The following is a 22,749-nucleotide window of genomic DNA, read 5'->3' as shown; positions in this document are numbered from 1 at the left end:
CAAAAAAAAAAGTTGCTGTTACTTTATAAAGTGTGGTGATTTCCTTTTCAAGCCACAAGATGGCGGCAACTCATCAGGACTTCCATTAACTTAAAAGGAAATGATAGAGAGCTTGCATATTTGGAGTTTATCTACCCCTTATTGGTATTTCTTGTGTAGGTTTGTTATTTCTAATAGAAACTTTTTTTTTTAAGTACAGAAAAGCTGAACATTTCCACCAATATGGGCCAGGAAAAAAAGCCCTTTTGTGATAACTTTCCCAAGTCTCCGCTATTTTTTTTTTTGTTTTTTTTTTGTTTTCTTCTGTAGAGCCACATGCTATAATTGAAAAATATTTTGTTGAGTATTTTATTCAGTGTATATATATATATATATATGAACATTAAAATCTACTGTCACAATATCCTTCACATTTTTAAAGCCTTGGTTTTGTCTCTCTTTGAAATTCTTCATAAAGCAAAGTAAAGCCAACATCGAATCACATTATCATTAAATATTATTCTTATTTTAAGTCTTTTGTATAACACCAACATCTAGTGTGGCTGAGAGATGCCAACAGTGGCAACTGGGCAGTCTTGTGCACCAGTAATGTGGGCTGCTTTCCATCCAGCCAATTAGTGTAGTGTTTCTTGAGCTTTAAAGAGAAAACTGGTGATCTCCTGAGAGTGGTCTTGAAATACGCCAGGAAAAATGCAGACATCAAACAATAAACAGAAAAATTATTTGAGAATTTAAGAGTCTGTGTTTGATCAGGGTCAAGGTAACAGGTTATAATGAGGTAGTCAGTAGTAGTTCACTGGCAATATTTAACTTTAAATTAATAACTTTTACAACAGTCATTATTAAATGTAAAGAGTGTATACAATACTATGGCCAAACTTTGATCCAAACCTGGTTAAAGAGGGAATTCTGTCTGAGTAGGAAATATTAAAATGAACTTTAATCTTATTTATTTTTTAATATTTATAAATAAAAATAAATAAAAAAAAATAAAGTTTACCCTTTAAAATGATCTTGAAAAGAAACACAAATTGTCCAGTGAATGAGAACACTTTTATGCAAAATTAAAGAAAATTATTTCTTGGTTTGGTCTCTTGTTAATCTTTGAACATGACAACGTAATGATTACAAGTTAGTTTGACAAGAATGTGAATATTGCATATATATATATAAAATACTGTCACAATATCCCTTACATTTTAAAGCATTGGTTTTATCACCGCATTTAGGTCTAAAAGTAAAAGATGGCAACAATGTAAGATCTGAAAGTAGGCCTTCATTATTAATAAAATACCAATTCAGCCACTTCTGATCAACTGAAAATATTTAGACATACAGAATTGATAAAATAACCATAATTTATCTCTCTTTTTGCCTACACATGGAGTTTGCAGAGCTAGCAATATTGTTAGCACTGCTGTTAATCATGTTTTTGCATGTTAAGGCCGATTTACACCAACACAAATGTGTACGATTTTGGGACCTGTTCAAACCAATGCATAAAAACCCCAAATGGGGGTGAGAACTCCAAAACGTGGTGGGAGCTCCAAAATACGGTGTGGCTTCCTCCCATTGACAGACAGCAACCCCAATGTAATTTCACTTTCTGACAGTAGGTGGCGTTTATATATATATATATATATATACACTCACCTAAAGGATTATTAGGAACACCTGTTCAATTTCTCATTAATGCAATTATCTAATCAACCAATCACATGGCAGTTGCTTCAATGCATTTAGGGGTGTGGTCCTGGTCAAGACAATCTCCTGAACTCCAAACTGAATGTCAGAATGGGAAAGAAAGGTGATTTAAGCAATTTTGAGCGTGGCATGGTTGTTGGTGCCAGACGGGCCGGTCTGAGTATTTCACAATCTGCTCAGTTACTGGGATTTTCACGCACAACCATTTCTAGGGTTTACAAAGAATGGTGTGAAAAGGGAAAACATCCAGTATGCGGCAGTCCTGTGGGCGAAAATGCCTTGTTGATGCTAAAGGTCAGAGGAGAATGGGCCAACTGATTCAAGCTGATAGAAGAGCAACTTTGACTGAAATAACCACTCGTTACAACCGAGGTATGCAGCAAAGCATTTGTGAAGCCACAACACGCACAACCTTGAGGCGGATGGGCTACAACAGCAGAAGACCCCACCGGGTACCACTCATCTCCACTACAAATAGGAAAAAGAGGCTACAATTTGCACGAGCTCACCAAAATTGGACAGTTGAAGACTGGAAAAATGTTGCCTGGTCTGATGAGTCTCGATTTCTGTTGAGACATTCAGATGGTAGAGTCAGAATTTGTCGTAAACAGAATGAGAACATGGATACATCATGCCTTGTTACCACTGTGCAGGCTGGTGGTGGTGGTGTAATGGTGTGGGGGATGTTTTCTTGGCACACTTTAGGCCCCTTAGTGCCAATTGGGCATTGTTTAAATGCCACGGCCTACCTGAGCATTGTTTCTGACCATGTCCATCCCTTTATGACCACCATGTACCCATCCTCTGATGGCTAATTCCAGCAGGATAATGCACCATGTCACAAAGCTCGAATCATTTCAAATTGGTTTCTTGAACATGACAATGAGTTCACTGTACTAAAATGGCCCCCACAGTAACCAGATCTCAACCCAATAGAGCATCTTTGGGATGTGGTGGAACGGGAGCTCCGTGCCCTAGATGTGCATCCCACAAATCTCCATCAACTGCAAGATGCTATCCTATCAATATGGGCCAACATTTCTAAAGAATGCTTTCAGCACCTTGTTGAATCAATGCCACGTAGAATTAAGGCAGTTCTGAAGGTGAAAGGGGGTCAAACACAGTATTAGTATGGTGTTCCTAATAATCCTTTAGGTGAGTGTATATATATATATATATATACACACACACACATAAACAAAGCACTGCTTACCTGTCTGTTCATTCACACCTGCTAGTCAGGAAGGAGAAAGTGAAACAGTATACATGTCTTCAATCATCCGTTGAAATTCAGACATCAAGCAACATGTAAAATAAGAGTACAACGATACAAGAGAGCCTGTTCCAGATTGTTCCTCCGCTGTTAACTGTTTCTCAGCAAAGTAGTCTGTTCGTGAATGCCACCAAGTCTTAGTTTTATGTAACAGTATCAGCTCTGACCATGTGACCAAAAACATGAATCTTATTGGTTGGCCAGTTTTCTTAACTGTGCAAGATGGAAAAGAAAGATCACCTCTCCATAAAAAATTGATCGCATAGACGGCATGCAAATCTTTGTGTTGTTCTAAACGAACATTACCAGTAGTTCATTAGAATTAAAATGTTTATCGCAACAAATTTTCACAATTGTCTTAGTGTGAACAGGCTTTTAGCAAGTACTGAACACAACAGCCACTGCAGGTACGTACTCTTAGACACGACAGAGGGCCCTGTCTAAATCACAGCACGTTGAGTCCAAATAAATGCTGGAATGACTCATTCCTCGACACACTTGTAGTCACCCACAGTTCTTCAGGTCCAGTTCTGAGTCTCAGTTATCATAAATGTTGCAATATTTTGGTAGTGTCAGATAAATCATACCCATACCGTTGTGTTGTTCTCAGGAGGTTTCTCCTGTCAAGCAAAATGATGAAATGTTAATGGAAATGCCGTTGTGCCACAACAGTTTAGCACTAAAAATATGCTGTTTTGTTGTTGAAGAAATGACATATACGAAGAAGCCTTTGCATCTTACCCGCTGCTGTTGTATGTAGACCACAGCATCATGGATTGTAACAAAGATATGCTGAGGATTCATGTATTTCATGAGCCCACTGGATGTGAGAATCTTCAGTACACTCTCTACAGAAGAGAGAAAATATTACACTCAGGAAGTAGTTTGTAAGGTTTTTCCAAGTATATACCTGGAAACTCACCATTGCAGTTAGCCAGGTATATCGTTATCCCAATCTTCTGGCACTCCATGCACATCTGTGACAGGATGTAAGTACCGTGAGCATATGACACGATTCACGAGGATGCCGACTGGTGTCAAAACAAAACCTATACGGCCCAGCTCACCTGTATGAATAACCGAGCTCCCGCAACATCCACAAAAATGACACTGCTGCAGTCTATCAACACGGCCTGGACTTCACCCTCAGCCATCTCTGCATTAAACAATTGAGAAAAACCCACAAGTGTGATTCGTCTGAAATAAAAGACTCTCTAATGTGATTTTTGATGCTGCCGAATAAAAATGGGAACGGACCTGATCTGAACAAATCATTCTTTGAAGAAAATGAACTGTCTGCAACTCCTTGTTCCTTGAAAAATAAAAATAAAATAAAAACAAAACAAAAAGTTATCCAATCAATCCAATTTTTGCATTACAGTGGTTTTAAAAGAAGTTAAATGCAGGTAATATAAAACCGCAGCTACAGTATGCAAAACCAATATTCAATATAAATTGAATAATAATATTTAATATTATATAAAAGGTACACTATGTAACTTTTGGCCCCTCTAGCATAAAACTGCATGCTTTTTGTGGAAGAACATTGTTTTGGGTGTGTTTCGGGTGGAGTATGTACGCAATTTCCTGTGAAACCATCCCGTCAGGTCTCAAATATAAACACTTATAATAGGCTTACCATAGCGAATCAGGGTAAGACAAAAACACGTTTTGGAAGAAGGATTGATGATGTATTTACTCTTTGGTTAAATTTTGTTACTTTTGAACAAAAAAAAGTTACATAGTGTACCTTTAATAAACAGTTCTTCCACCAAGTAATATAGTTCAGTATTCTAATTATATAACTAATATAATATGACACATGGTGACTTGGCGCATTAACAATTAACAGAATGTGCATTTGTGCTTTTGCAACAGCTCTGAACATGGCTAATGAACATTCAGAACTATTTTTTAATGTTTTAAATTATTTTAAATAAAATGCTAGTGGACATTTTCAGGCTTAAGCGAGCAAATAATTCAAAAAGCAAAAACAGAAAAACTATACATATAAATTGATAGATTGATTGATGATCTTACTACAGAGCTAATGGCCTCTCTCTCTCTCTTCTCTTTGAGCTTCAGGGCTTTCTCACGGCTGCGTATCCTCTCAGGCGTGAGGCCCAGGAGCTGAGCCATATCGGCCTTGAAAAAGCTACGGTTGCCATAGTAGATAGGCCCATTGTAAGTCAGGATCTTCACACCAGGAACTTCATAGCACTACGATTCAGAGGGATGGAGAGGGTATAACCATATCATCAGTTACACAACACAGATGTGATTGAGACAAATGCAGCCGGGCAAAGGTTAAGCGATTGCATTTCCAAAAAAAGGCCCAGTTCTAATCATAGTAAATTACATTATGTGTGGTAATAAGAAAAGAAACTTAATATGACTGACTCTGTTGACTCACTTTATTATGGTTGTTGATGGATCTGTAGATCTCCGTGTTGGCGGCTCTTCCTAACACAGAGCAGTTGGCCCTGAAAACAGAAAGTTTACTGTGAGTTCAGGGACATCTTTTTGACTCAACTTTATCTCCCCTTTCCTTAAATGTGAATTTCATATCCGCCAGGAGAGGAAGGTTGTTTTGGAACACAGGGGTCTGTAAGGGATACTGGTTTGCTGTTTTTATACAGCCCCTGAGCTTTGGAAAGCATAATTAAAGGATGTAGTAAACATGATTATTAAAGCAGATAAATACACAAATCTAATTAGGTAGTTTCAATCTCAATTATATTATGTACTCAATATCTTGTTTCACTGGGGCTGCTCTAGTTGGATTGCTAATATCGTTATCTCTATACGGTCAGAATGATACTCTAATTCAGTGGTTCCAAGCTTTCTCCCAGAGGATCACTTTAAAATGCTATATGTTTCACAACACTTCTGAAATCTAAGCATACTTGTAATTAAATCTGATTTACACAGAAGTACCCTGCATCCACAAACAATTTGGTTATCCTTAACGTATACAGTTACATGCCAATTCATCTTTAATGGGAATCCTGTGCATTCTTTTTCTACAGCAAGTATATTCAGGAGTGATTGTATTGCTTGCCCAACTAAAGTCATTGCACACTTCCATTATGTTGCATGGTGTTTGGATCCGACTTTTTTTTTAAATGCAAATTTTTTTTGACATGTATAGAACTGTTTTGTCTGGTTTAGCCATATGGTTTTAATCATTTTTATTATATAATCATTTAAAATCTATTATCTTTTTTTCACAAAATAATTTTCACTTATTTATGTGTTTATTGCACAGATTAGGTTTTAGTGGCTAAGAGTGAAATCCAAGGCTGTGTCCGAAATCACCCCCTATACCCTTAAATAGGGCACTATTTGAAGGGACAGCCATTTGTAGTGGTGTCCCAAACCATATAGTGGATTTAATCGAATGCACTCATTCAATCCCATACAATGCACTACAACTGATGTACGCTCAACTAGACAATACCCATAATGCACTGTGAGAGTCGAACGCATGGCAAATTAATTCCCGCGTCTTGTCAGAAGATGGCGCCCGCAGCTGAATCATCCATCCATCCATTTTCCAAACCGCTGGTCCAATGTGGCTACAGCGTAATGTCATACAGGTATAAATTCCGTTTTCATTGATTATTAAATTGTTTAGTTAAAGCTACACTGTGTAATTTTTTAAGTTGATTCTTAGCAAAAAACACTTTGTTCTTTCAAAATGATATGTGCTCATTAATGTGTAATTACTTGTACCAACTAATCAAGTATTCTCGTAAGCATAGAATCTGCCATTTAGAATACATACGAGCGAGTCGCTCGAATGGCGGCAGCCATGTTGCGCCTCCACCTTGAAAATACATTAGCCAAAGAGGGACATACCTGGAAATTCAAGCTTCGCCTTTCGTGTTTTGACACTCAGTGGCACCGTGACGAATGTGAGGGGGAGATTACTCGCGACTGCCGGCAGATTTGAAATAATACGACCACTGTAGGAGTTAAAACGCCCTCGGAATGGGAGGGGCTAGAAAGTAATATTCAGTTGGTAGTCATAAACAATTTCACCGCTAGATGGGAGAAAATCCTACACAGTGTAGCTTTAAGGTTACAGTTTCCATGACAGAGTTCAGGATGAGTCTTTTCATCTTACAACTGGAGCTGCCAGTTTGTTAAGTTTCAAATGATTATTAAACAGCAAGCAAAAACTATACAAAAGCGGCAGCCCTTCCGGCGCACTCAGTGTCTGAATTCATTCACTCGTTTTCATTCACTCCTTCAAGTGGACTATATTTGTGGAGTAATGTGGGGAATAGTAAATGATGATAGTAAAATCATTTTGATCACCCCCTGGTGGCTGGCTGCAGTATAGGTCATTAACCATTGTAAACCATAAACCATGTGATAAAACGGGGTGTAACGTAACAATTGACAGCTTTGCTTGCGATTGAGGGTAGGTTTACATAGGTTCACATTTTTGTAGTTTACACAGAGACAATAATGGTATCGTTTTCAAAAACGTGCACTTTGAAACACGTTTTTAAAAGTTTGCAATTTCAGGCCCCCGAAACGCTGTTGTCGTGTAAATGAACGGCCAAAACACAAAGTTTTTCATTTTAGTTGAAAACTGGGTAGTGTAAACGGCCCCTTAATCTGCAGGAGTATGGGTGGCTCCATGGGCGGCACTACTGGGCAGCCTCAAAATCCAAATGGCAAATAATCAGCACACTATGTAAACAGCCATTTCTGGGATATTTTGGCTCCATTTTTCTACAGTGGAAGGAAGTGGAGACATGTCATCCACCTTTTTTTACAGTCCATGTTGAAATCATAATAATTTCCTCAAGTAAATCAAGTATGTGTGGCGACCCTAAGAGAGCACTAGTAACTCCTAGTGGAAGTCATGACCCTGAAGTTGGGATACCCTGCTCTAATTAATACTAAATATCTCAAAAAGTGACAATATGCCCATAATGGGAAGTGTCATAGCATTTTATCCAATAAATCAAGTTTAATTTGAACAAAATGAGTATATAATGCCCTAAGAATACCTCTGTGTGCGACAGATAACTGTCATCATGGAGAAGACCACCCCAATGGCCAGGCCCAGGTCAACATTTAGCACAACTACTGACAGCCAGGTCACAAGCCACACCATCTGCTCAGACATATAACAAGAATTAAATTGATCAGCTGGACTCAATGTCAAATTAAAGATATATAGCAGTTTTCTGGCAACAAGAAGTTGTAAAAACATACAAAATCGATTTTGCTGACTCTCCAAAGGTCAGGAAGATCCTTAAACAGCAGAAACATCTGTCTCAGGCTGGTTACGTTTATACAAGCAAGCACTGCCTGGGTGGAGAGAAGGGAGTGGGATGTTGTTGGTTATATTGATAATTCCTTAAAGAGAACATGAATTCAAAATGTACCCTATTTGTTTTGTAACTATGTAATGTCTATGAACCATGAGACAATATTACTCTAAAGAAATATCCCAATAAATACAATGAATGCAACTTAAATTTATTGCAAATGTGTCATTGGTAAACCTGGCTAACAAACAAAATATGAACTTTTTGATAACATTTGATTAAGTTATTTCTAAATTTTCTCAGGATGTTCAAAATGTCTTGTTTGTGGCAAGGTTAGCAAAGACATTAAGGGAATGTTTAATCATTTTAAACATTATGGGAATGTTACTTTTTGAATGTTGAACATTTTGAAACAAGTAGTAATAAAAAATTAAAAAACGAATATCCAACTAAAATGTTTCAGAAAAAACTTTCCATGAATGATGGACACTTTAGTGCTAACATATTGAGAACATTATTAAAGACCAGATAAATATGAACAAACATTCTATTAATGTAACTGGAAGAACGTTTGTTGAAAACTTTGAGAAAACCTTGGTAGAAAATTAGCCAACGTTCTGAGAATGTTTCCTGTTAGCTGGGAAGGGACTCTTACCTTGGGTAAGAAGTAAAATAGAGGTCCTATCAGCAGAAGTACAATAAGAACGACCAGACTTGTGAACAGTCCAGCGAGCTGTTGAAGAAAAAGGGTTTTATTGTATCTAACTACTCTACTATGTTCGACAAACAAGACAAAACATGTAAAGAAAATCATTAACTTCTAGCAGTGAATATACTACAGTAAAAATGTCATTATCTCAGCATGACCTTCGCAACATAACATTGCTTAGTTTTTTTGTTTTGTTTTTTCAACATGGATTAAGTGGCTGAACAGTGAACAGTAGAGGTGATCTCAAACAAACCAGTACCTGTGTGTGACCTCCAGCACTCTCCAGTATGTTGGTGGTGGCCAGTGTAGCTGAATTGGGGAAGCAGGTGAAGAGAGATGACACAGTGTTGGAGATCCCATGTGCTAGAAGCTCCTACAACAACAAGAACATTATCTTTTGTTATTACACGGCTCTGTGGAATACTTGATTCCGATTAGTCAATCGCGCCATCCAGCTGTAAATTATTCCTAGATAACAACCGCTGAAAACAGATAACACAGGCTCATCCGGGTTACTGAAGTCAGCAGCGCTATACGCTTGCTAGGAACGTTTTTTCTTCATGGAAGTTTTGCATTTGGTGAGTTAATAAAATATTAAAACTCAATCGAATCAATATGTTGTGTACAGTTATTTAATTATGCCATCCAGTATCATGGACTCACTCTCTCTTGTTTCATACAAACGCAGCTGCTTCCAGTTTGTGACTATTGTTTTACACTGTTGGATTATAAAATACAAACAGGTATGATTTTAAAACAGTTTAATCCAAAATCAATATCTCTTCTCTTCATAATTATGTATGTGGCGAAATGCTGTGTAATAAGTGGTATAACTGTATACCGTATCTGTTAAATGTCCGTCTAGTTTGAACTTGCCGCGCTAGCAACTGCTCTTTCCGCGGAAGCTTTGCATTTAAAGTCCGCGTGAACCGGAAGTTGCAAACGACTTTTCTCCAGTGTTGTGACGTATTTCCCAGTGAAAAGGAATATTGAACAGAGGGCAGGGTTTTACTCTAGCGCTCCTCCTCTCCATCTCTCGCTCATAACAGACTAACGGTTTGAGGGGAGTGGTTAAGCGTTTCCCAACCCAAGTCCTCAAACCTACGTCATCAGGGAAGGTCCTCCAATGCAGAGGGGAGGGGCATTTTCAGATTTTGATTAAAGATTACGAAGCCAAAAAATTTTTTTGTGTGGATTGACTTGCATGGATGAATTGTTCACCACAAAACGATCAATTTAGGCAAACAAAGTAAATATGGTCAATTTTGATTTCATGTGGACTTTAAAGACCTAATAAAATATCTCAGCTCAGATCAATATTTCGTGTCTAATTATTTACTAATGTGGCAAGTAGCTGTGTAATAAGCGTGATAATGTACATCCAGTCAGTTGTTCTCTCAAATAAACCGCCTTCAGGCTGATGCAAGTCCTCATCACCCGGTCGGGGGTTTATTCTGGCTGGATGTACATTATCCCTTACATGACTAACACTTTCACAAACCTATAACCATGGCTTAACTTGCACCATGCTCCAGTTTGACCAGTCAAAACTTTTTATAACTTTGATTATAAATACAGTATTTACCTGATTTGGATCAATGGAGTATCCATGTTTATCTGCATAAATCATGGCCAGAGAAACAGACACAGCGTAGGCAACAAGGGTGATAGCAACTGTGTCACCAGCAATTTCTGGAACTGTCTCCAAAGCAGGCAGCCGTGGCTCAGGGAAGCTGAAAAATAGTAAACTTTTAGCTTTAAATTATAGTTGGTCCCACTTTATATTAAGTGTCTTTAATTACTGTGTACTAAAATTTAAATTAAATTAATAATTTGATACAATGCACTTATTGAGTTCATACATTTTTTAACACTGTACTTATATTTAAAAAAATACCTGCATTATCTATAATTACTTCCTGTAATTACATCTGTAATTGCACTGTTGACCCTTCCTTTACACCTTAACCCACCCTTAAACCTACCCATACCACCAAACCTGTCCCTAACCTTACCTGTATCTCACCTCAACAGCAGCACAAGTGTTTTGCAATACTACATCAACACAATAAGTACATTGTACCTATCAATTTCTTTTATTTTTATGCAAGTACATAATAGTTAAAGACACCTAATATAAATTGTGACCTTATAGTTAAACTGCAGGTTGTATTTAAATTACAGGTTAAATATAATTAAATATATGGATGCATTAAATTGATTAAAATTGACAGCAGAGTATTTTACATTGTTACAAAATATGTCTATTTCAAATAAATGCTGTTCTTCTGAACATTCTATTCATCAATTTTTTTTTTTTTTCTTAACATTGATAATAAGAAATGTTTCATCAGCATAAACTGTAAGAATAATTTCTGAAGACTGAAATAATGGCTGCTGAAAATTCAGCTTTACCCTAACAGGAATAAATTACATTTTAAAATATATTAAAATAGAAAACAGCTATTTTACATTGTAATAATATTTAACAATATTACTGTATTTTTGATCAAATGAATGCAGCCTTGATGAGCGTGAAACATTTAAAAAATATTACAGATCCTTTGAACGGTAGTGTATATACCATTACTATTGATGAATATTATGAATATAATGTATTATATACAAGAATATATTACCCTGCTGGAATATGTCCTACTATCTGTATGTCATACTTGGAATCCAGAGAAAAGGCATATGTAATTCCTGTTGCAATTATTACCTGCAGGAGCCACAACAGAATGGAAGATTATTTTTCACAATGCAGACCACAGTAGAAAATATGGTTGATGATGAAACTCAGTATACTGGACTAGTTGGCTGACGAATGGCAAATATTTGTACAAAAGTTCATTTACTTATTTATGTCTGAGTCACTCTAAATCTTTTCAAATGCCTGTTGTGAAGTGCAGACTCACAGTGATGATCTCTATAGGGATGGGAGTTCGCAGGCGCTCCCGAAAGCGTGAGTTGACCTCTTTAACTGGCACCAGAACAGCCAGACAGAGTAGTGATATCACCAGCTCAGCCAAATTAGTGTGGGGCACATTCTCCATCACTGAAGCCAGAGTCTGTGGGTTTAAAGGGAACCTCTGACATGCCTGATTCATTTGTGCTCAGTCATATTCAGTGATACTGCTTCTGTTGTTGCTAGAATTATTACACTAGTAACCAGAAAAGGAAAAAACAGTCTGTGTTATGCCATTTCTGACCTTAAAAAGAGAGAAGGCACCAGCATATCGGGGTAGTCGTAATCCCAACATGCTTTGCAGCTGTGAGACGGTCACATGGAAGGCGGCTGCACTTGTGAACGCCTTAACAATCGGTTCTGAGAGGTATGTGGAAAGGAAACCCAACTGGAGGCCGCACATGCATAGCTGGGACAATAAAAACAAGCAACACAATCTCATAATTCTGTGTTTAAATAGAGTGCTATGTGTTTAAGTTGAGCAGATGTTGTTTACCATCATTATGCCTGAGAGAAATGCTACAGCTGATGCCACTCCAATTCTCTGGGCCTCAAACTCTGCAGCCTCTGGGCTACTGGAATTCAGAGCAAGCGGGATGGGAACCAGTTGCTCCACCACCGAGCCAGTCATCAGACTCAACACAGCAAAGGTACCTGCAAAAGTCAAACCCTTGGATTATGGTATTTCATTTTCTTGATTAAACATTGACTGGTTAAACATGGTTGCGGATTAAATCGTTTTTTCACAAAGTCAAACTCTGGTAAATGATGGGTCTTTTACCTGTGGAAACGTGGTGACCAGTGCCGAAGAGCATATAGAGAACCACAGGGAAGAAGGATGTGTAAAGACCATAGACAGGAGCCACCGATGTCAACAAAGCAAAGGCCATTCCTAACAACAACGAAAAAATGTATGTTTATGTTGTCTTGAATATGGGTAAAGACATGATGCATATTCAATTCATTTATTAAATTAAAGTAGGCTACATTAAAAGTTACACTCACACAAAATCTTAAATAGGCTAATGCATTTTCTATGATGAACATGTAGGCTACATTTCTGAATTATTTTCAGCAATCTGTAGGCTATGTATTTATACGCCAAATCAAACTCACCGTAAACTCGTAACGAATATGCAGGACGCCATATAAGTCATGTGACAAGTAACGTTTTTTTTTTTTTTCACTTATTTGAACCTTTTTATGTAAAGTTTTGTTCAATACAAAATTGCGAATGGAGTAAACATTAGAAAACGTCACAATAGCTGTTACTCAAAATAATCTAAAAAAAAAATTAATAAAATACATACACATATATCTATATAGCCTATACACACTTTTTAGTAATTATTAAATTGTTCTCAGGTGCATTCAGGTTACAAATAAATTACACTTTTTATTCAATTGTTAAGAATTTATTTATATAGGATATTCATTTATTTATATATTTATTTATTATTTTGTGGAAAAAAAATTTGTATGAACCTTTTTAGAAAACCATAGCCTATGAATCTGACGTTATACAGAGATTTAGGTTACCTTTCCAAGAACTTGGCAAGTATTTTAAACCAAATTTGTAAATTATATATATATATATATATATATATATATATATATATATATATATATATATATATATATATATATATATATATAAACTTTTTGATGATTATCAAAAACAGTCTAGTCTAACAGTCTAAAAATAGACTGTTTTCTAACAAAAAAAAAGTTTATCTCATTAAAGCCGTAGCCTATACCGCAACATGTTGATGTTAAATAATTCATGATGTTATGAAGGCTTGTTGTAAATGATTTTAGCTTATTATTCAATTTTTTTTTTTCTTATTCTCTAACCTTTTCTTTCTCTATTACGTTAGCCTACTACAGCTAGAAACAACTAATTAATTAAGGTTTATTTTTACCTTGGGGAATGTGTACTATTCCAACAGTCAGTCCCGCTATGATATCTCCTAACAGCCATTTTTTGAGCTTGTATTTGGGCAGCCAGCTGCACACGGGCAGTCTCTTCTTGAGCAGGTGAACACACTCCACCTGAGAGCAGCTGCATCTCTGCGCCAGTCTGTCGCGGAGCCGCTCTCTCCCACTAGACTGCGCTTCCGTGCCATACGTCTGTCTGAAGCGATCCTCAGTATATACGTTTCTATACACAGCCACTGACGCACTCATCTCGTCCTAACGTGTTCTTCCGAGAGCAAGGTAAATAATCTTCAGAGTTAAACTGCTCCAAACAAGTGCCCAACCCGTCATTTATAGTAGGAGTCGCTGGAATTTGACATCAGGAACAATTGTATTTTCCTGTCAAGTACTGGAGCCAATTGAACAGCAGGGTTTTTTTTTTTTTTTTATAAAGTCAAAGTCGGACAAAAAAAAAAAAAAAAAAGCTACTTTGGAGCTTAATACTTGACAAACCTCAGTGTTAAATGTCTTGCAACTCTTCCAGGTCCTACTGCTAAAAGCTTTTTACAAAGCAAACAATGACATGAACACTCTCATCTTTAACACATAGACCAGCTCTCAGTCCCTCCTCCCCATCATAGCCCGTAACTTTTCAAAAAAAGACTCTTTCTTCTTGGCTATGACATGAGGAATCATGGAGTAGCCTATAGAAGGCGTACAATGTATAGCTCTGTGAGACATCTGCATGATGATCAAAGTACTATTGTTTACAGGGTGAAGGTGAAACCTCAAACCACAACTATTACTGATTATTAGAGGTGCTCATTTCCGGGAGGGGGTCGATTTATCCCTGCCTTTGGTGTCTTCATGGACTTTGAGGAACCAAAGCTGGCTTTTGAAGTGTAATGATATATGTTTTCTTTGCCTCGCTGATCAAACTGCAATATGATTCTGGTGAGTGTGCGTTATATTCCCTTAACATAGTTAAGAGGAAACAAATGTCAATTTGGGATGCCATTTTTGGATAGAAGTGGAACATCACCTATTGAGTAGCCTAGAGACCAAGTATGCTATATAACCCTTTAAACAAAAAGATTTAATTCAAGAAAACCTTATATCAGTTGCATGTTCTTCGTTTGTCAAGTATTTTCTTTTGTCTGAAAAGTAACTTGAAAAGCGTTCATAAAATTCAATGAAAAATGGGTGAGCCTGCAGTTTTAGTGTGAACGTGGTGGAGATCACTTCAGCGCTGGCTCAGCCAACAAAACCACTGACGTTTGTACCTCTAGACAATGTCACGGGTGCCTGAGATTGCAATCTGACAAAATGTCCAACCCATAAAACAAAGAGTGATATACAATAAAAATGGAACAGTTGTTTTGGTAATAGCCCAGTATTAGGACGCATGAATGAACCTCTTCCTGGCCATGTTGTTTGTTGGTTCGTGCAGAATGCCACACACCTGCGCTGGGTCAGACTGGGCCAGTCTCTTGGTTGAGGCGGTACTGTTGTAGTTCTTATTTATCTCAGTATGGCTTCTGACCAGGGTTACATTTACATTTACATTTATTCATTTAGCAGACGCTTTTATCCAAAGCAACTTACAAATGAGAACAATAGAAGCAGCTAAACAGTAGGACAACAAAATGCAAATGCTATGGGGGGGGGGGGATTATCATTAACTATATATGCATGAAATGTATTCGAAAAAGCATAAAATAAAATTCAAGTAATATTTAATATAAAAAACTTGTTACTTATTATTTCAGCTATAGTTGCCATTGCAATATTTTTTATTTTCGTTTAGCTTAAATTGAAGGACTGAAAATAACTATAACTAAAGCTATATTACGTTAAAAAAACTGAAACTAATAAAAAATGACAAACACAACCAAATAAAACTAACATTAAAATGAAAACAGAAAATATAAAAAGAAAATCTAATTGAAAATATTTACAAAAATTATAATAGTATATCAATGATTCTAAAATAACAATGCTTATTTGACAGAAAACAATATGAATAAGAGAAATTTAGACGAGAGAATTTAGAAGATATAATTATTTAATAGGAAAGAAAATGCTGTTTTATGTATTTTCAAAATGAAAAGGTCAGTCCATCACTTCAGATATGCTTTCTCTGACTGAGGAAAATGTGGCTAAAGTGCATGAACTTTATTACTAATTATCTCATACATTCTTTAACAGATTATTCCCACATTACACAAACCTTTTATATCAGCATTAGACATTCATTTCGTAACTTTTCTTTTTTTTTCTTTTTTTTTTGTCATTATGGCGGTATTGCAAAAGCCATCCAGAGGGGATGTCTTCACCATTGGTTACATTTCAAAATGTGAAGTGTATCCTAATTATAACAGAAAAATACAGTTGTTTTGATCCCATATTCCAAGATTCTCCAGGTCTCAGTAGATATGCTCTGATATGTGGAGTTTTTTTGTTAAGGAATGCAGCTATTGTGTTCATCAGCTCAGGAGAATTTATGGACACGCTGATGGCGTGTTGCGTCTGGTGACTGTTTAAACAAGATATTAATCAGCGGTGAAAGGAACAATGCGCTGAATGGAAGAGGATATGGAGTGTTGAACTCGTCTCCCCCCTCAAAAGCAAGATGAAGCCTAAGCACTCCAAGAAAAGACAGGTTATGTTAAACCAGAACAAAGGCAATATAAACAAGAGTGACACTCTGATTCCCTTCGACTGGAGTGTGTTTACAGCTAATCTGGATGTCAGTCTGCTCTGAGATGACAGGCGGTGGGTAGTTAATAAAGCACATATTTCGGTCTTGGGCATATTTCCCCACTGACTGCCCAATAGTCCTGTAATGCTGCAAACAGCTGAATGATGAAAGCATTTGGAATTAGGAATTTCTAATCCTTTTTGGAATATAACACAATTAGGCCTTTTGTTAAATGCATTCATTTAATGTACAAATCAAAAAGTGCAAAAGTAAATAGTGCTGGATTTTTGTGAACTCATTGCATAGTTTGTATTGCATAAAATAAAGCATGTCATATGATAGTACATGCATAAGGGAGAGACAAAGTTAGTTTTCTTTGGCTCCAAATCTTTCTGTGGTATAATTTCCCTAGTTGTATATGCTATAATTGCATTAGAACAATATCTTGTTAACCTCCATGCCCCCCTCACGCTGAGAGTGTGTTGTGGTCCTCGGCTATTGTCGTCTGCTTCATCATGCTTTACTTGTTTTGGGAGGGGTGTCCTAATAATTTGTCAAAATTCTATAGTTCCTCTTATTGTTCCTTATCTTTTTATGGGCTACTTCATCTTCCCCTCACTTGTATGTCCTTTGCTCTGACCTCGACAGCGAGACGGGTGCTGAACCCATCTTTCTGTCGCCATCCGACCACCTCTCCCTTCCCGTTCTATCACGAGTGCGTCTCCACATTAAAAGCATACATTATAATGAATAAGGATCAGTTCTCTTTTTTCATTATCATCCACTGTGTCTCTCCATGCTGTTTTACTATATGATCATCTTAGCAGCTATAGTACTGGACATCAGTACCAAAGAATATTCCCTTACTATCACATGGACATATTGTATACTTTTACCCTTCTTGTAACATTTTATCTTGTATGTTGTGTTTGTGAATGTTAAAGCCTAAATGGTTTTGTTAAAAGTTATATATGTAATGTTTGGCAATTCCATTTTATTATTACTTATTGGATACTAAATTATTAAAATGCATATATGCATGTATATAGACAGACAGACAGACATACAGATGATAGATAGATAGATAGATAGATAGATAGATAGACAGACAGACAGACAGACAGACAGACAGACAGACTTCAGAATAAAATAGGTAATGCATGCAATTTGTTTGCTAATAAATGGCAATAAATAAATGAACTTCATTTATGTAAAAATATATTATATAAATGTTTTAAATATGTTTTATTATTTACATATTTTTGAATATATATATACTCTATATTTTATTAATTAAATATATTATTAATATATATATATATCATTTTTATTAATTAAATATATTATTAATAATTTTATTTTATATACAGTATAATATGTGTGTTTATATGTGTTTATATATATATATACCTCTGTGTCATTGTCACGTAATGTGGTAGCAAGCACACGAAGACGAGGAGGAACTGGAAACAGGATCTTTTAATAACAAAAACTCAGGAAACATAACACACGCTATAACATAGACGAGAACAGACGAAGAATGAGGGAGAACACAGGGTATAAACTCAAGGGCAAAGGAAACTTAATCAGGTAATTATCTGGACACAGGTAAATGAAATGACTAATTACACTGACTGGGGAAAAGGTCACAGGGACTGAAAACACAATGAAGGGGGAAACACAGAACATTAGTGTTACAGTCATATATTTTTGCATTATTATGTTTTTTTTTTTCCTTTAAAAAATGTATACATACATCCATAAGCAACATCTGCAAAATATGTTTTTAAAGGACAAATCCAGTGAAAAATGAACCTAGGGGTAATTAACACATGGTTACCGAGTCGATCGTTCCCTGCGATGCGTTTTCATGAAAATCGAATGTATAGAGTTTTATCTTTAAAAACAGATTAGCTCATAGCAGTAGTATATGGGGCACAGAGTAAGTAAAAATAAATCGCTAGTTAATACCACTAACAAGGCTCAAAATAGCCTCACACTAACACGGTAACATAATGAGGGTCCTTACATACAAACCGAAGCATTGAGAACTTTGTAAGTGTACAGACAGTTTAATAAGAAGATACTTTATAAAGACAGTACATTACGCGTTACAAAGTTCTCAATGCTTCGGTTTGTATGTAAGGACCCTCATTATGTTACCGTGTTAGTGTGAGGCTATTTTGAGCCTTGTTAGTGGTATTAACTAGCGATTTATTTTTACTTACTCTGTGCCCCATATACTAGTGTTATGAGCTAATCTGTTTTTAAAGATAAAACTCTATACATTCGATTTTCATGAAAACGCATCGCAGGGAACGATCGACTCGGTAACCATGTGTTAATTACCCCTAGGTTCATTTTTCACTGGATTTGTCCTTTAAGTTCTATAATGGCTCTGCGCAGAATAAGCCAGAAAATAACTCATTACAAAAACAGAAGGCTTGGGGTCATTGAGTGCTGACTCAGAAAAAGCAGCACAGTAAAACGCTTACAAAGTTTAAAGATGTTTTGAACCATGGTAACTTGTCTTTTCATTGGGAAAACAGGAGTGTGACCGGCGTCTGAACAGCAGCAGGAGAGGAAGGGGAGTGGAAGGACATGCAGTGACCTTCTGTTCTCTGTGGAGGATAAACCCGAGCAGACACACCTTGACCTCTAATCTCACACTACTCTATATATACTGTATTGGATAGATAGATATAGCCTACATGCAGTACCTTCTCAACTTTTATTGTAAGTAGAGATGAATTAGAAAGTATGAGAAAGTATTAGTGTAGCAGTGGATTGTGCTATGGGGAATTACTGTTCTGGGCCCTTACTTTAAGCATTGTGCTGCTCTAATGCCCTGTTGGGACACAACCTTGAACTACATTGTGAAATTTTCTTTGCATTGTCCGCAGCTCCATCACTGTGTTCTCCACCCATGTGGCCCTCAAATTCTATATTCCCTCTTTATACGACCCCTGAGGATCTCAGTGGAGATTGATGACAAATATTTGGTGCCAGAGAGCAGTCTTGGGTGGACCCAGGTCAGCTCTCTCTCTCTCACACACACACACACACACACACACACACACGCACACACACTCATCTTAAGTAAAGAGTCCAGAGATCCTGAAGGACTCTTGGCTCTAAAAGAGAGCTGACATCAGGGATTTCTAGGCCACTCTGCCAGACTGGTTTCATTTGTTTATGCCAAATGTCGTTGAGATGGTCAAAATGTCATGTTCATGGATAACCAGTAATGGTTTTGGTTTAGAGAATGATTAGCGATAATGAAACAGTGAGTTCTTACAGTATTGCTTAGATGCGCAACAAATGACAAAAACAAAAAGTATTCTAAGAGTGAAACACTGACGTGGTTAGTTTTGCAAGAGAGGCTGTGATGGAGGTACTTATACTTGTCTTGTTCACATACATTGAGTCAGTTAGGGTCATATATACAGTCACCCTGAATGAATCTAATGAATGTCACCATGTTATATTTAATGATCACTGGATTATGATTCAAATAACAAACGTTATATTAATAGTATTAAAATATAGCCTATAAAAAAATATTATTTTTAATATATGATTCAAAAGTTTGATTTCTTTATTTAAATTAGATTTTTATAAGTACATACAATTCCTAAAATATAAATCTTATATGAATAATATTCATATTAATTGAAAATAATATTATATAAATTGTATATTTGATTTATAAACTTATGGATTAATATTTCTGTGATATTTTTGTGATACTTGAATCATTCAGATGGCCAAATAGATATTTTGGAGAGCCTTGATACTTGTTTTTTGAGTGCAAGTTTAAAACACGATATTGTAATGGCAAGGCTTTCTGCAATCAATAAGAAGAAGGATGTGATGAGTTGTGTTAAAAGACTGGGGGGAGGAAGAGACCCTAAGAAAGGTCTGCCATATTCTTTAGAATCAAGGTTTTATCATAGCTAAGTGATGTATGCCAAATCTAATGATTGGAAAAATTCATACTTTTTAGAGTAAATTGTATGACATTTCCTTAACGAAGATTATGAATTGTTTCCTTGTCTGTGTCCTCTAGGAGGGGGCCAAAACATACAAGATGCTCAACAGGACCCAATAACTGTTCCTCCTGCTCTCCCTGCACCCACACTTCACCTTCACCCCTCTGTTTTCAGCATCAAAGGGCAGTCATGGCTCCAGCTGGGTGGCCACCGGCCTCTTATTTCCTCCCACATGCTCTCCTGCCATTCATTCTGATCCAGGCCCCGTCAGGGCTGAGCGGACCCATGGGATACGACCAGCGGGACCGCTCATGGCCACTTCCTGGTCATTTAAGACCTGTGCCGCAGAATGGAGGGCCATTGTCCAGACTGTTATCTGATGGCCTGAGCCAAAAGGCAGACAAAGCCAAGTGCTTGGAGACTCACCCCTTCCGCTTTGCTGAGGATACGATGCTTTTTTTTAAAGCATGGCGATGGATGATTAAAAAGAAGTGAATGAAACTGGAATATCATCATAGAAAACAAACATCACCAGTTTTAAATGAGCATAACTAATGATGATAAATTAAACAAATGATCAAGGAGGTCTATGTAGATGAAATATTAATTATGATAGGTGGAGGAAGTGACTGTTGTGTGAAAGTGAGTCTATAAATCTACCTTGTTTCAATTGCTCTTATCATTGTCATTATTATGTCAGTTTACATTATTACATTAGTATCATCAGTACACAGTTATTATTGCACATAGCAATTCTGTTTTTTTTTTTTTAGGTTTTCAATAAAGTTTCTCTTTATTTTCTATTCCTCTCATTCCAGTATAATTTGATAGTCGTTTTATTAATTTGAACCGTTTAGACCATTGAACTTCATTTTGGGCCTAAAAAAATCACCTTCCCAAATGAACGCTTTAATTGTTCTTGAATTTTCAGCATCATTACTCCAGTCTTCGTGCAGGTCTCCGAATTGGTTAAAGGAACGAACGAACCAGACATTAAATTTTAACAGAAACCTAAAAAAACGAATTCAAGTTTACCATTAACCTGTTAACGTTATTTTATTGTAATGATTAATATTTTAATTTGGCAGTCAATCATGAATTTAAATAGTAAGTAGGCCTAAGGCCTATGCAAAATTTGACGTTGACGCATTCAACGTGAGTGAAATACCCGCGCTCAGAAGTCGCTGGCATTATTGGATCTCGGGACGAGTCGGGAGTTTTTGTCACCAACCAGGTGATATCCAGCGTGGAGTGTGTTTTGAAACCAACGAAAATTGCAGGTTAATGTAGAACCAGGAAAAAAAATAACATGTTGTCAAAGTTAGTAGCAGTATAATTTGTGGCACTTGTGTCGTTATATCGTTAACATTTTCCCAGAATCAAGCTCAAAATGACTTACGAGGTTTTTCACCAGCGAAAGTCAGAGATTTGTGTTTGTCATGTCAGTCATTAACGGCCGCATCTAACTAGGCAGTAAATTTAGCGTTTTCATCAACTTACAGGTTGCAACGTTTATTGAAGCTAACTAGCCTACTATGCGCCAGTTTTTCATGTCGTTTAATCAGGGTTCGAATTATGATTTCATCTCTGTGGGGGTCTCTTTAAAAAAAAAAAAAAAAAAAAAAAGTAGCTAGCCTATGAGCAGGCGCGGTAGCTTATAATGTAATATAAAAATATAAAAATTTGTAAATATAATACAAATTTAATAAAAAAGCGTTGGTAACACAATTCAATTTAAATAGTACATTTGGTTTATAATCTAATATATGCTATATACTATATACTTAAGTGGTCCAGTGATAGAACATTTGCCAAACGCGTCAGAGGTTCTGGGTTCGAATCCGCACTCATATCAGGTTTTTTTTTTTTTTTTTTTTCATCAAATCCGATTATGTTTATAAGTGGTTCTATATCAGGCAGAGACACGTTTGTGTGCATTTTGTTTTGTAATTTTACTGGAACGAATAGAGAGTCTCCACAACGGATTGAAGCGCGCCCGAGTGAAGACTGTGCGCGAGCCACAAACAAACACAGTATCCACGCCAATGATCGCAGCGGCACTTTTATCACTTGATTTAAGCATAAGGATGTACCGTAGTGTGATGACGATCCGAGATCCCGCGAGATCCATGTGTTTGGCATCTTGTCCTATCTTTTAAGTCATGCTACAGTAGTCTGAAGGAAAAAGTGCTTT

The 22,749-nt window shown here is 36.6% G+C and overlaps 1 protein-coding gene and 1 long non-coding RNA gene across 2 annotated transcripts; one reads left to right on the top strand and one right to left on the bottom strand.

Moving 5' to 3' along the window:
* Positions 1–1,031: 1,031 nt before the first annotated feature.
* On the bottom strand, positions 1,032–14,255 carry slc26a10 (solute carrier family 26 member 10). The gene is made up of 18 exons (XM_084099269.1): positions 13,868–14,255; positions 12,727–12,837; positions 12,442–12,599; positions 12,190–12,354; positions 11,896–12,048; positions 11,617–11,699; positions 10,563–10,710; positions 9,237–9,350; positions 8,924–9,001; positions 8,213–8,308; positions 8,005–8,111; positions 5,391–5,460; positions 5,018–5,197; positions 4,235–4,289; positions 4,045–4,133; positions 3,900–3,954; positions 3,719–3,825; positions 1,032–3,597 (listed from the first exon to the last, which is right to left on the bottom strand). Exons 1-18 carry the CDS (start codon positions 14,130–14,132, stop codon positions 3,559–3,561), a joined length of 2,073 nt encoding a protein of 690 aa, XP_083955395.1. The 5' UTR covers positions 14,133–14,255; the 3' UTR covers positions 1,032–3,558.
* Positions 14,256–18,044: 3,789 nt separating this feature from the next.
* On the top strand, positions 18,045–21,356 carry LOC311073635. The gene is made up of 4 exons (XR_014604185.1): positions 18,045–18,153; positions 19,113–19,299; positions 19,467–19,595; positions 20,633–21,356. It is a non-coding gene; the product is annotated as an uncharacterized lncRNA (long non-coding RNA).
* The last annotated feature ends 1,393 nt before the right edge of the window (positions 21,357–22,749 follow it).

Source organism: Abramis brama (genome assembly GCF_963993115.1).
Source record: "Abramis brama genome assembly, chromosome: 22".
NCBI classification, from domain to species: Eukaryota; Metazoa; Chordata; class Actinopteri; order Cypriniformes; family Leuciscidae; genus Abramis; species Abramis brama.
This window is presented reverse-complemented; position numbering and strand designations above follow the sequence as displayed.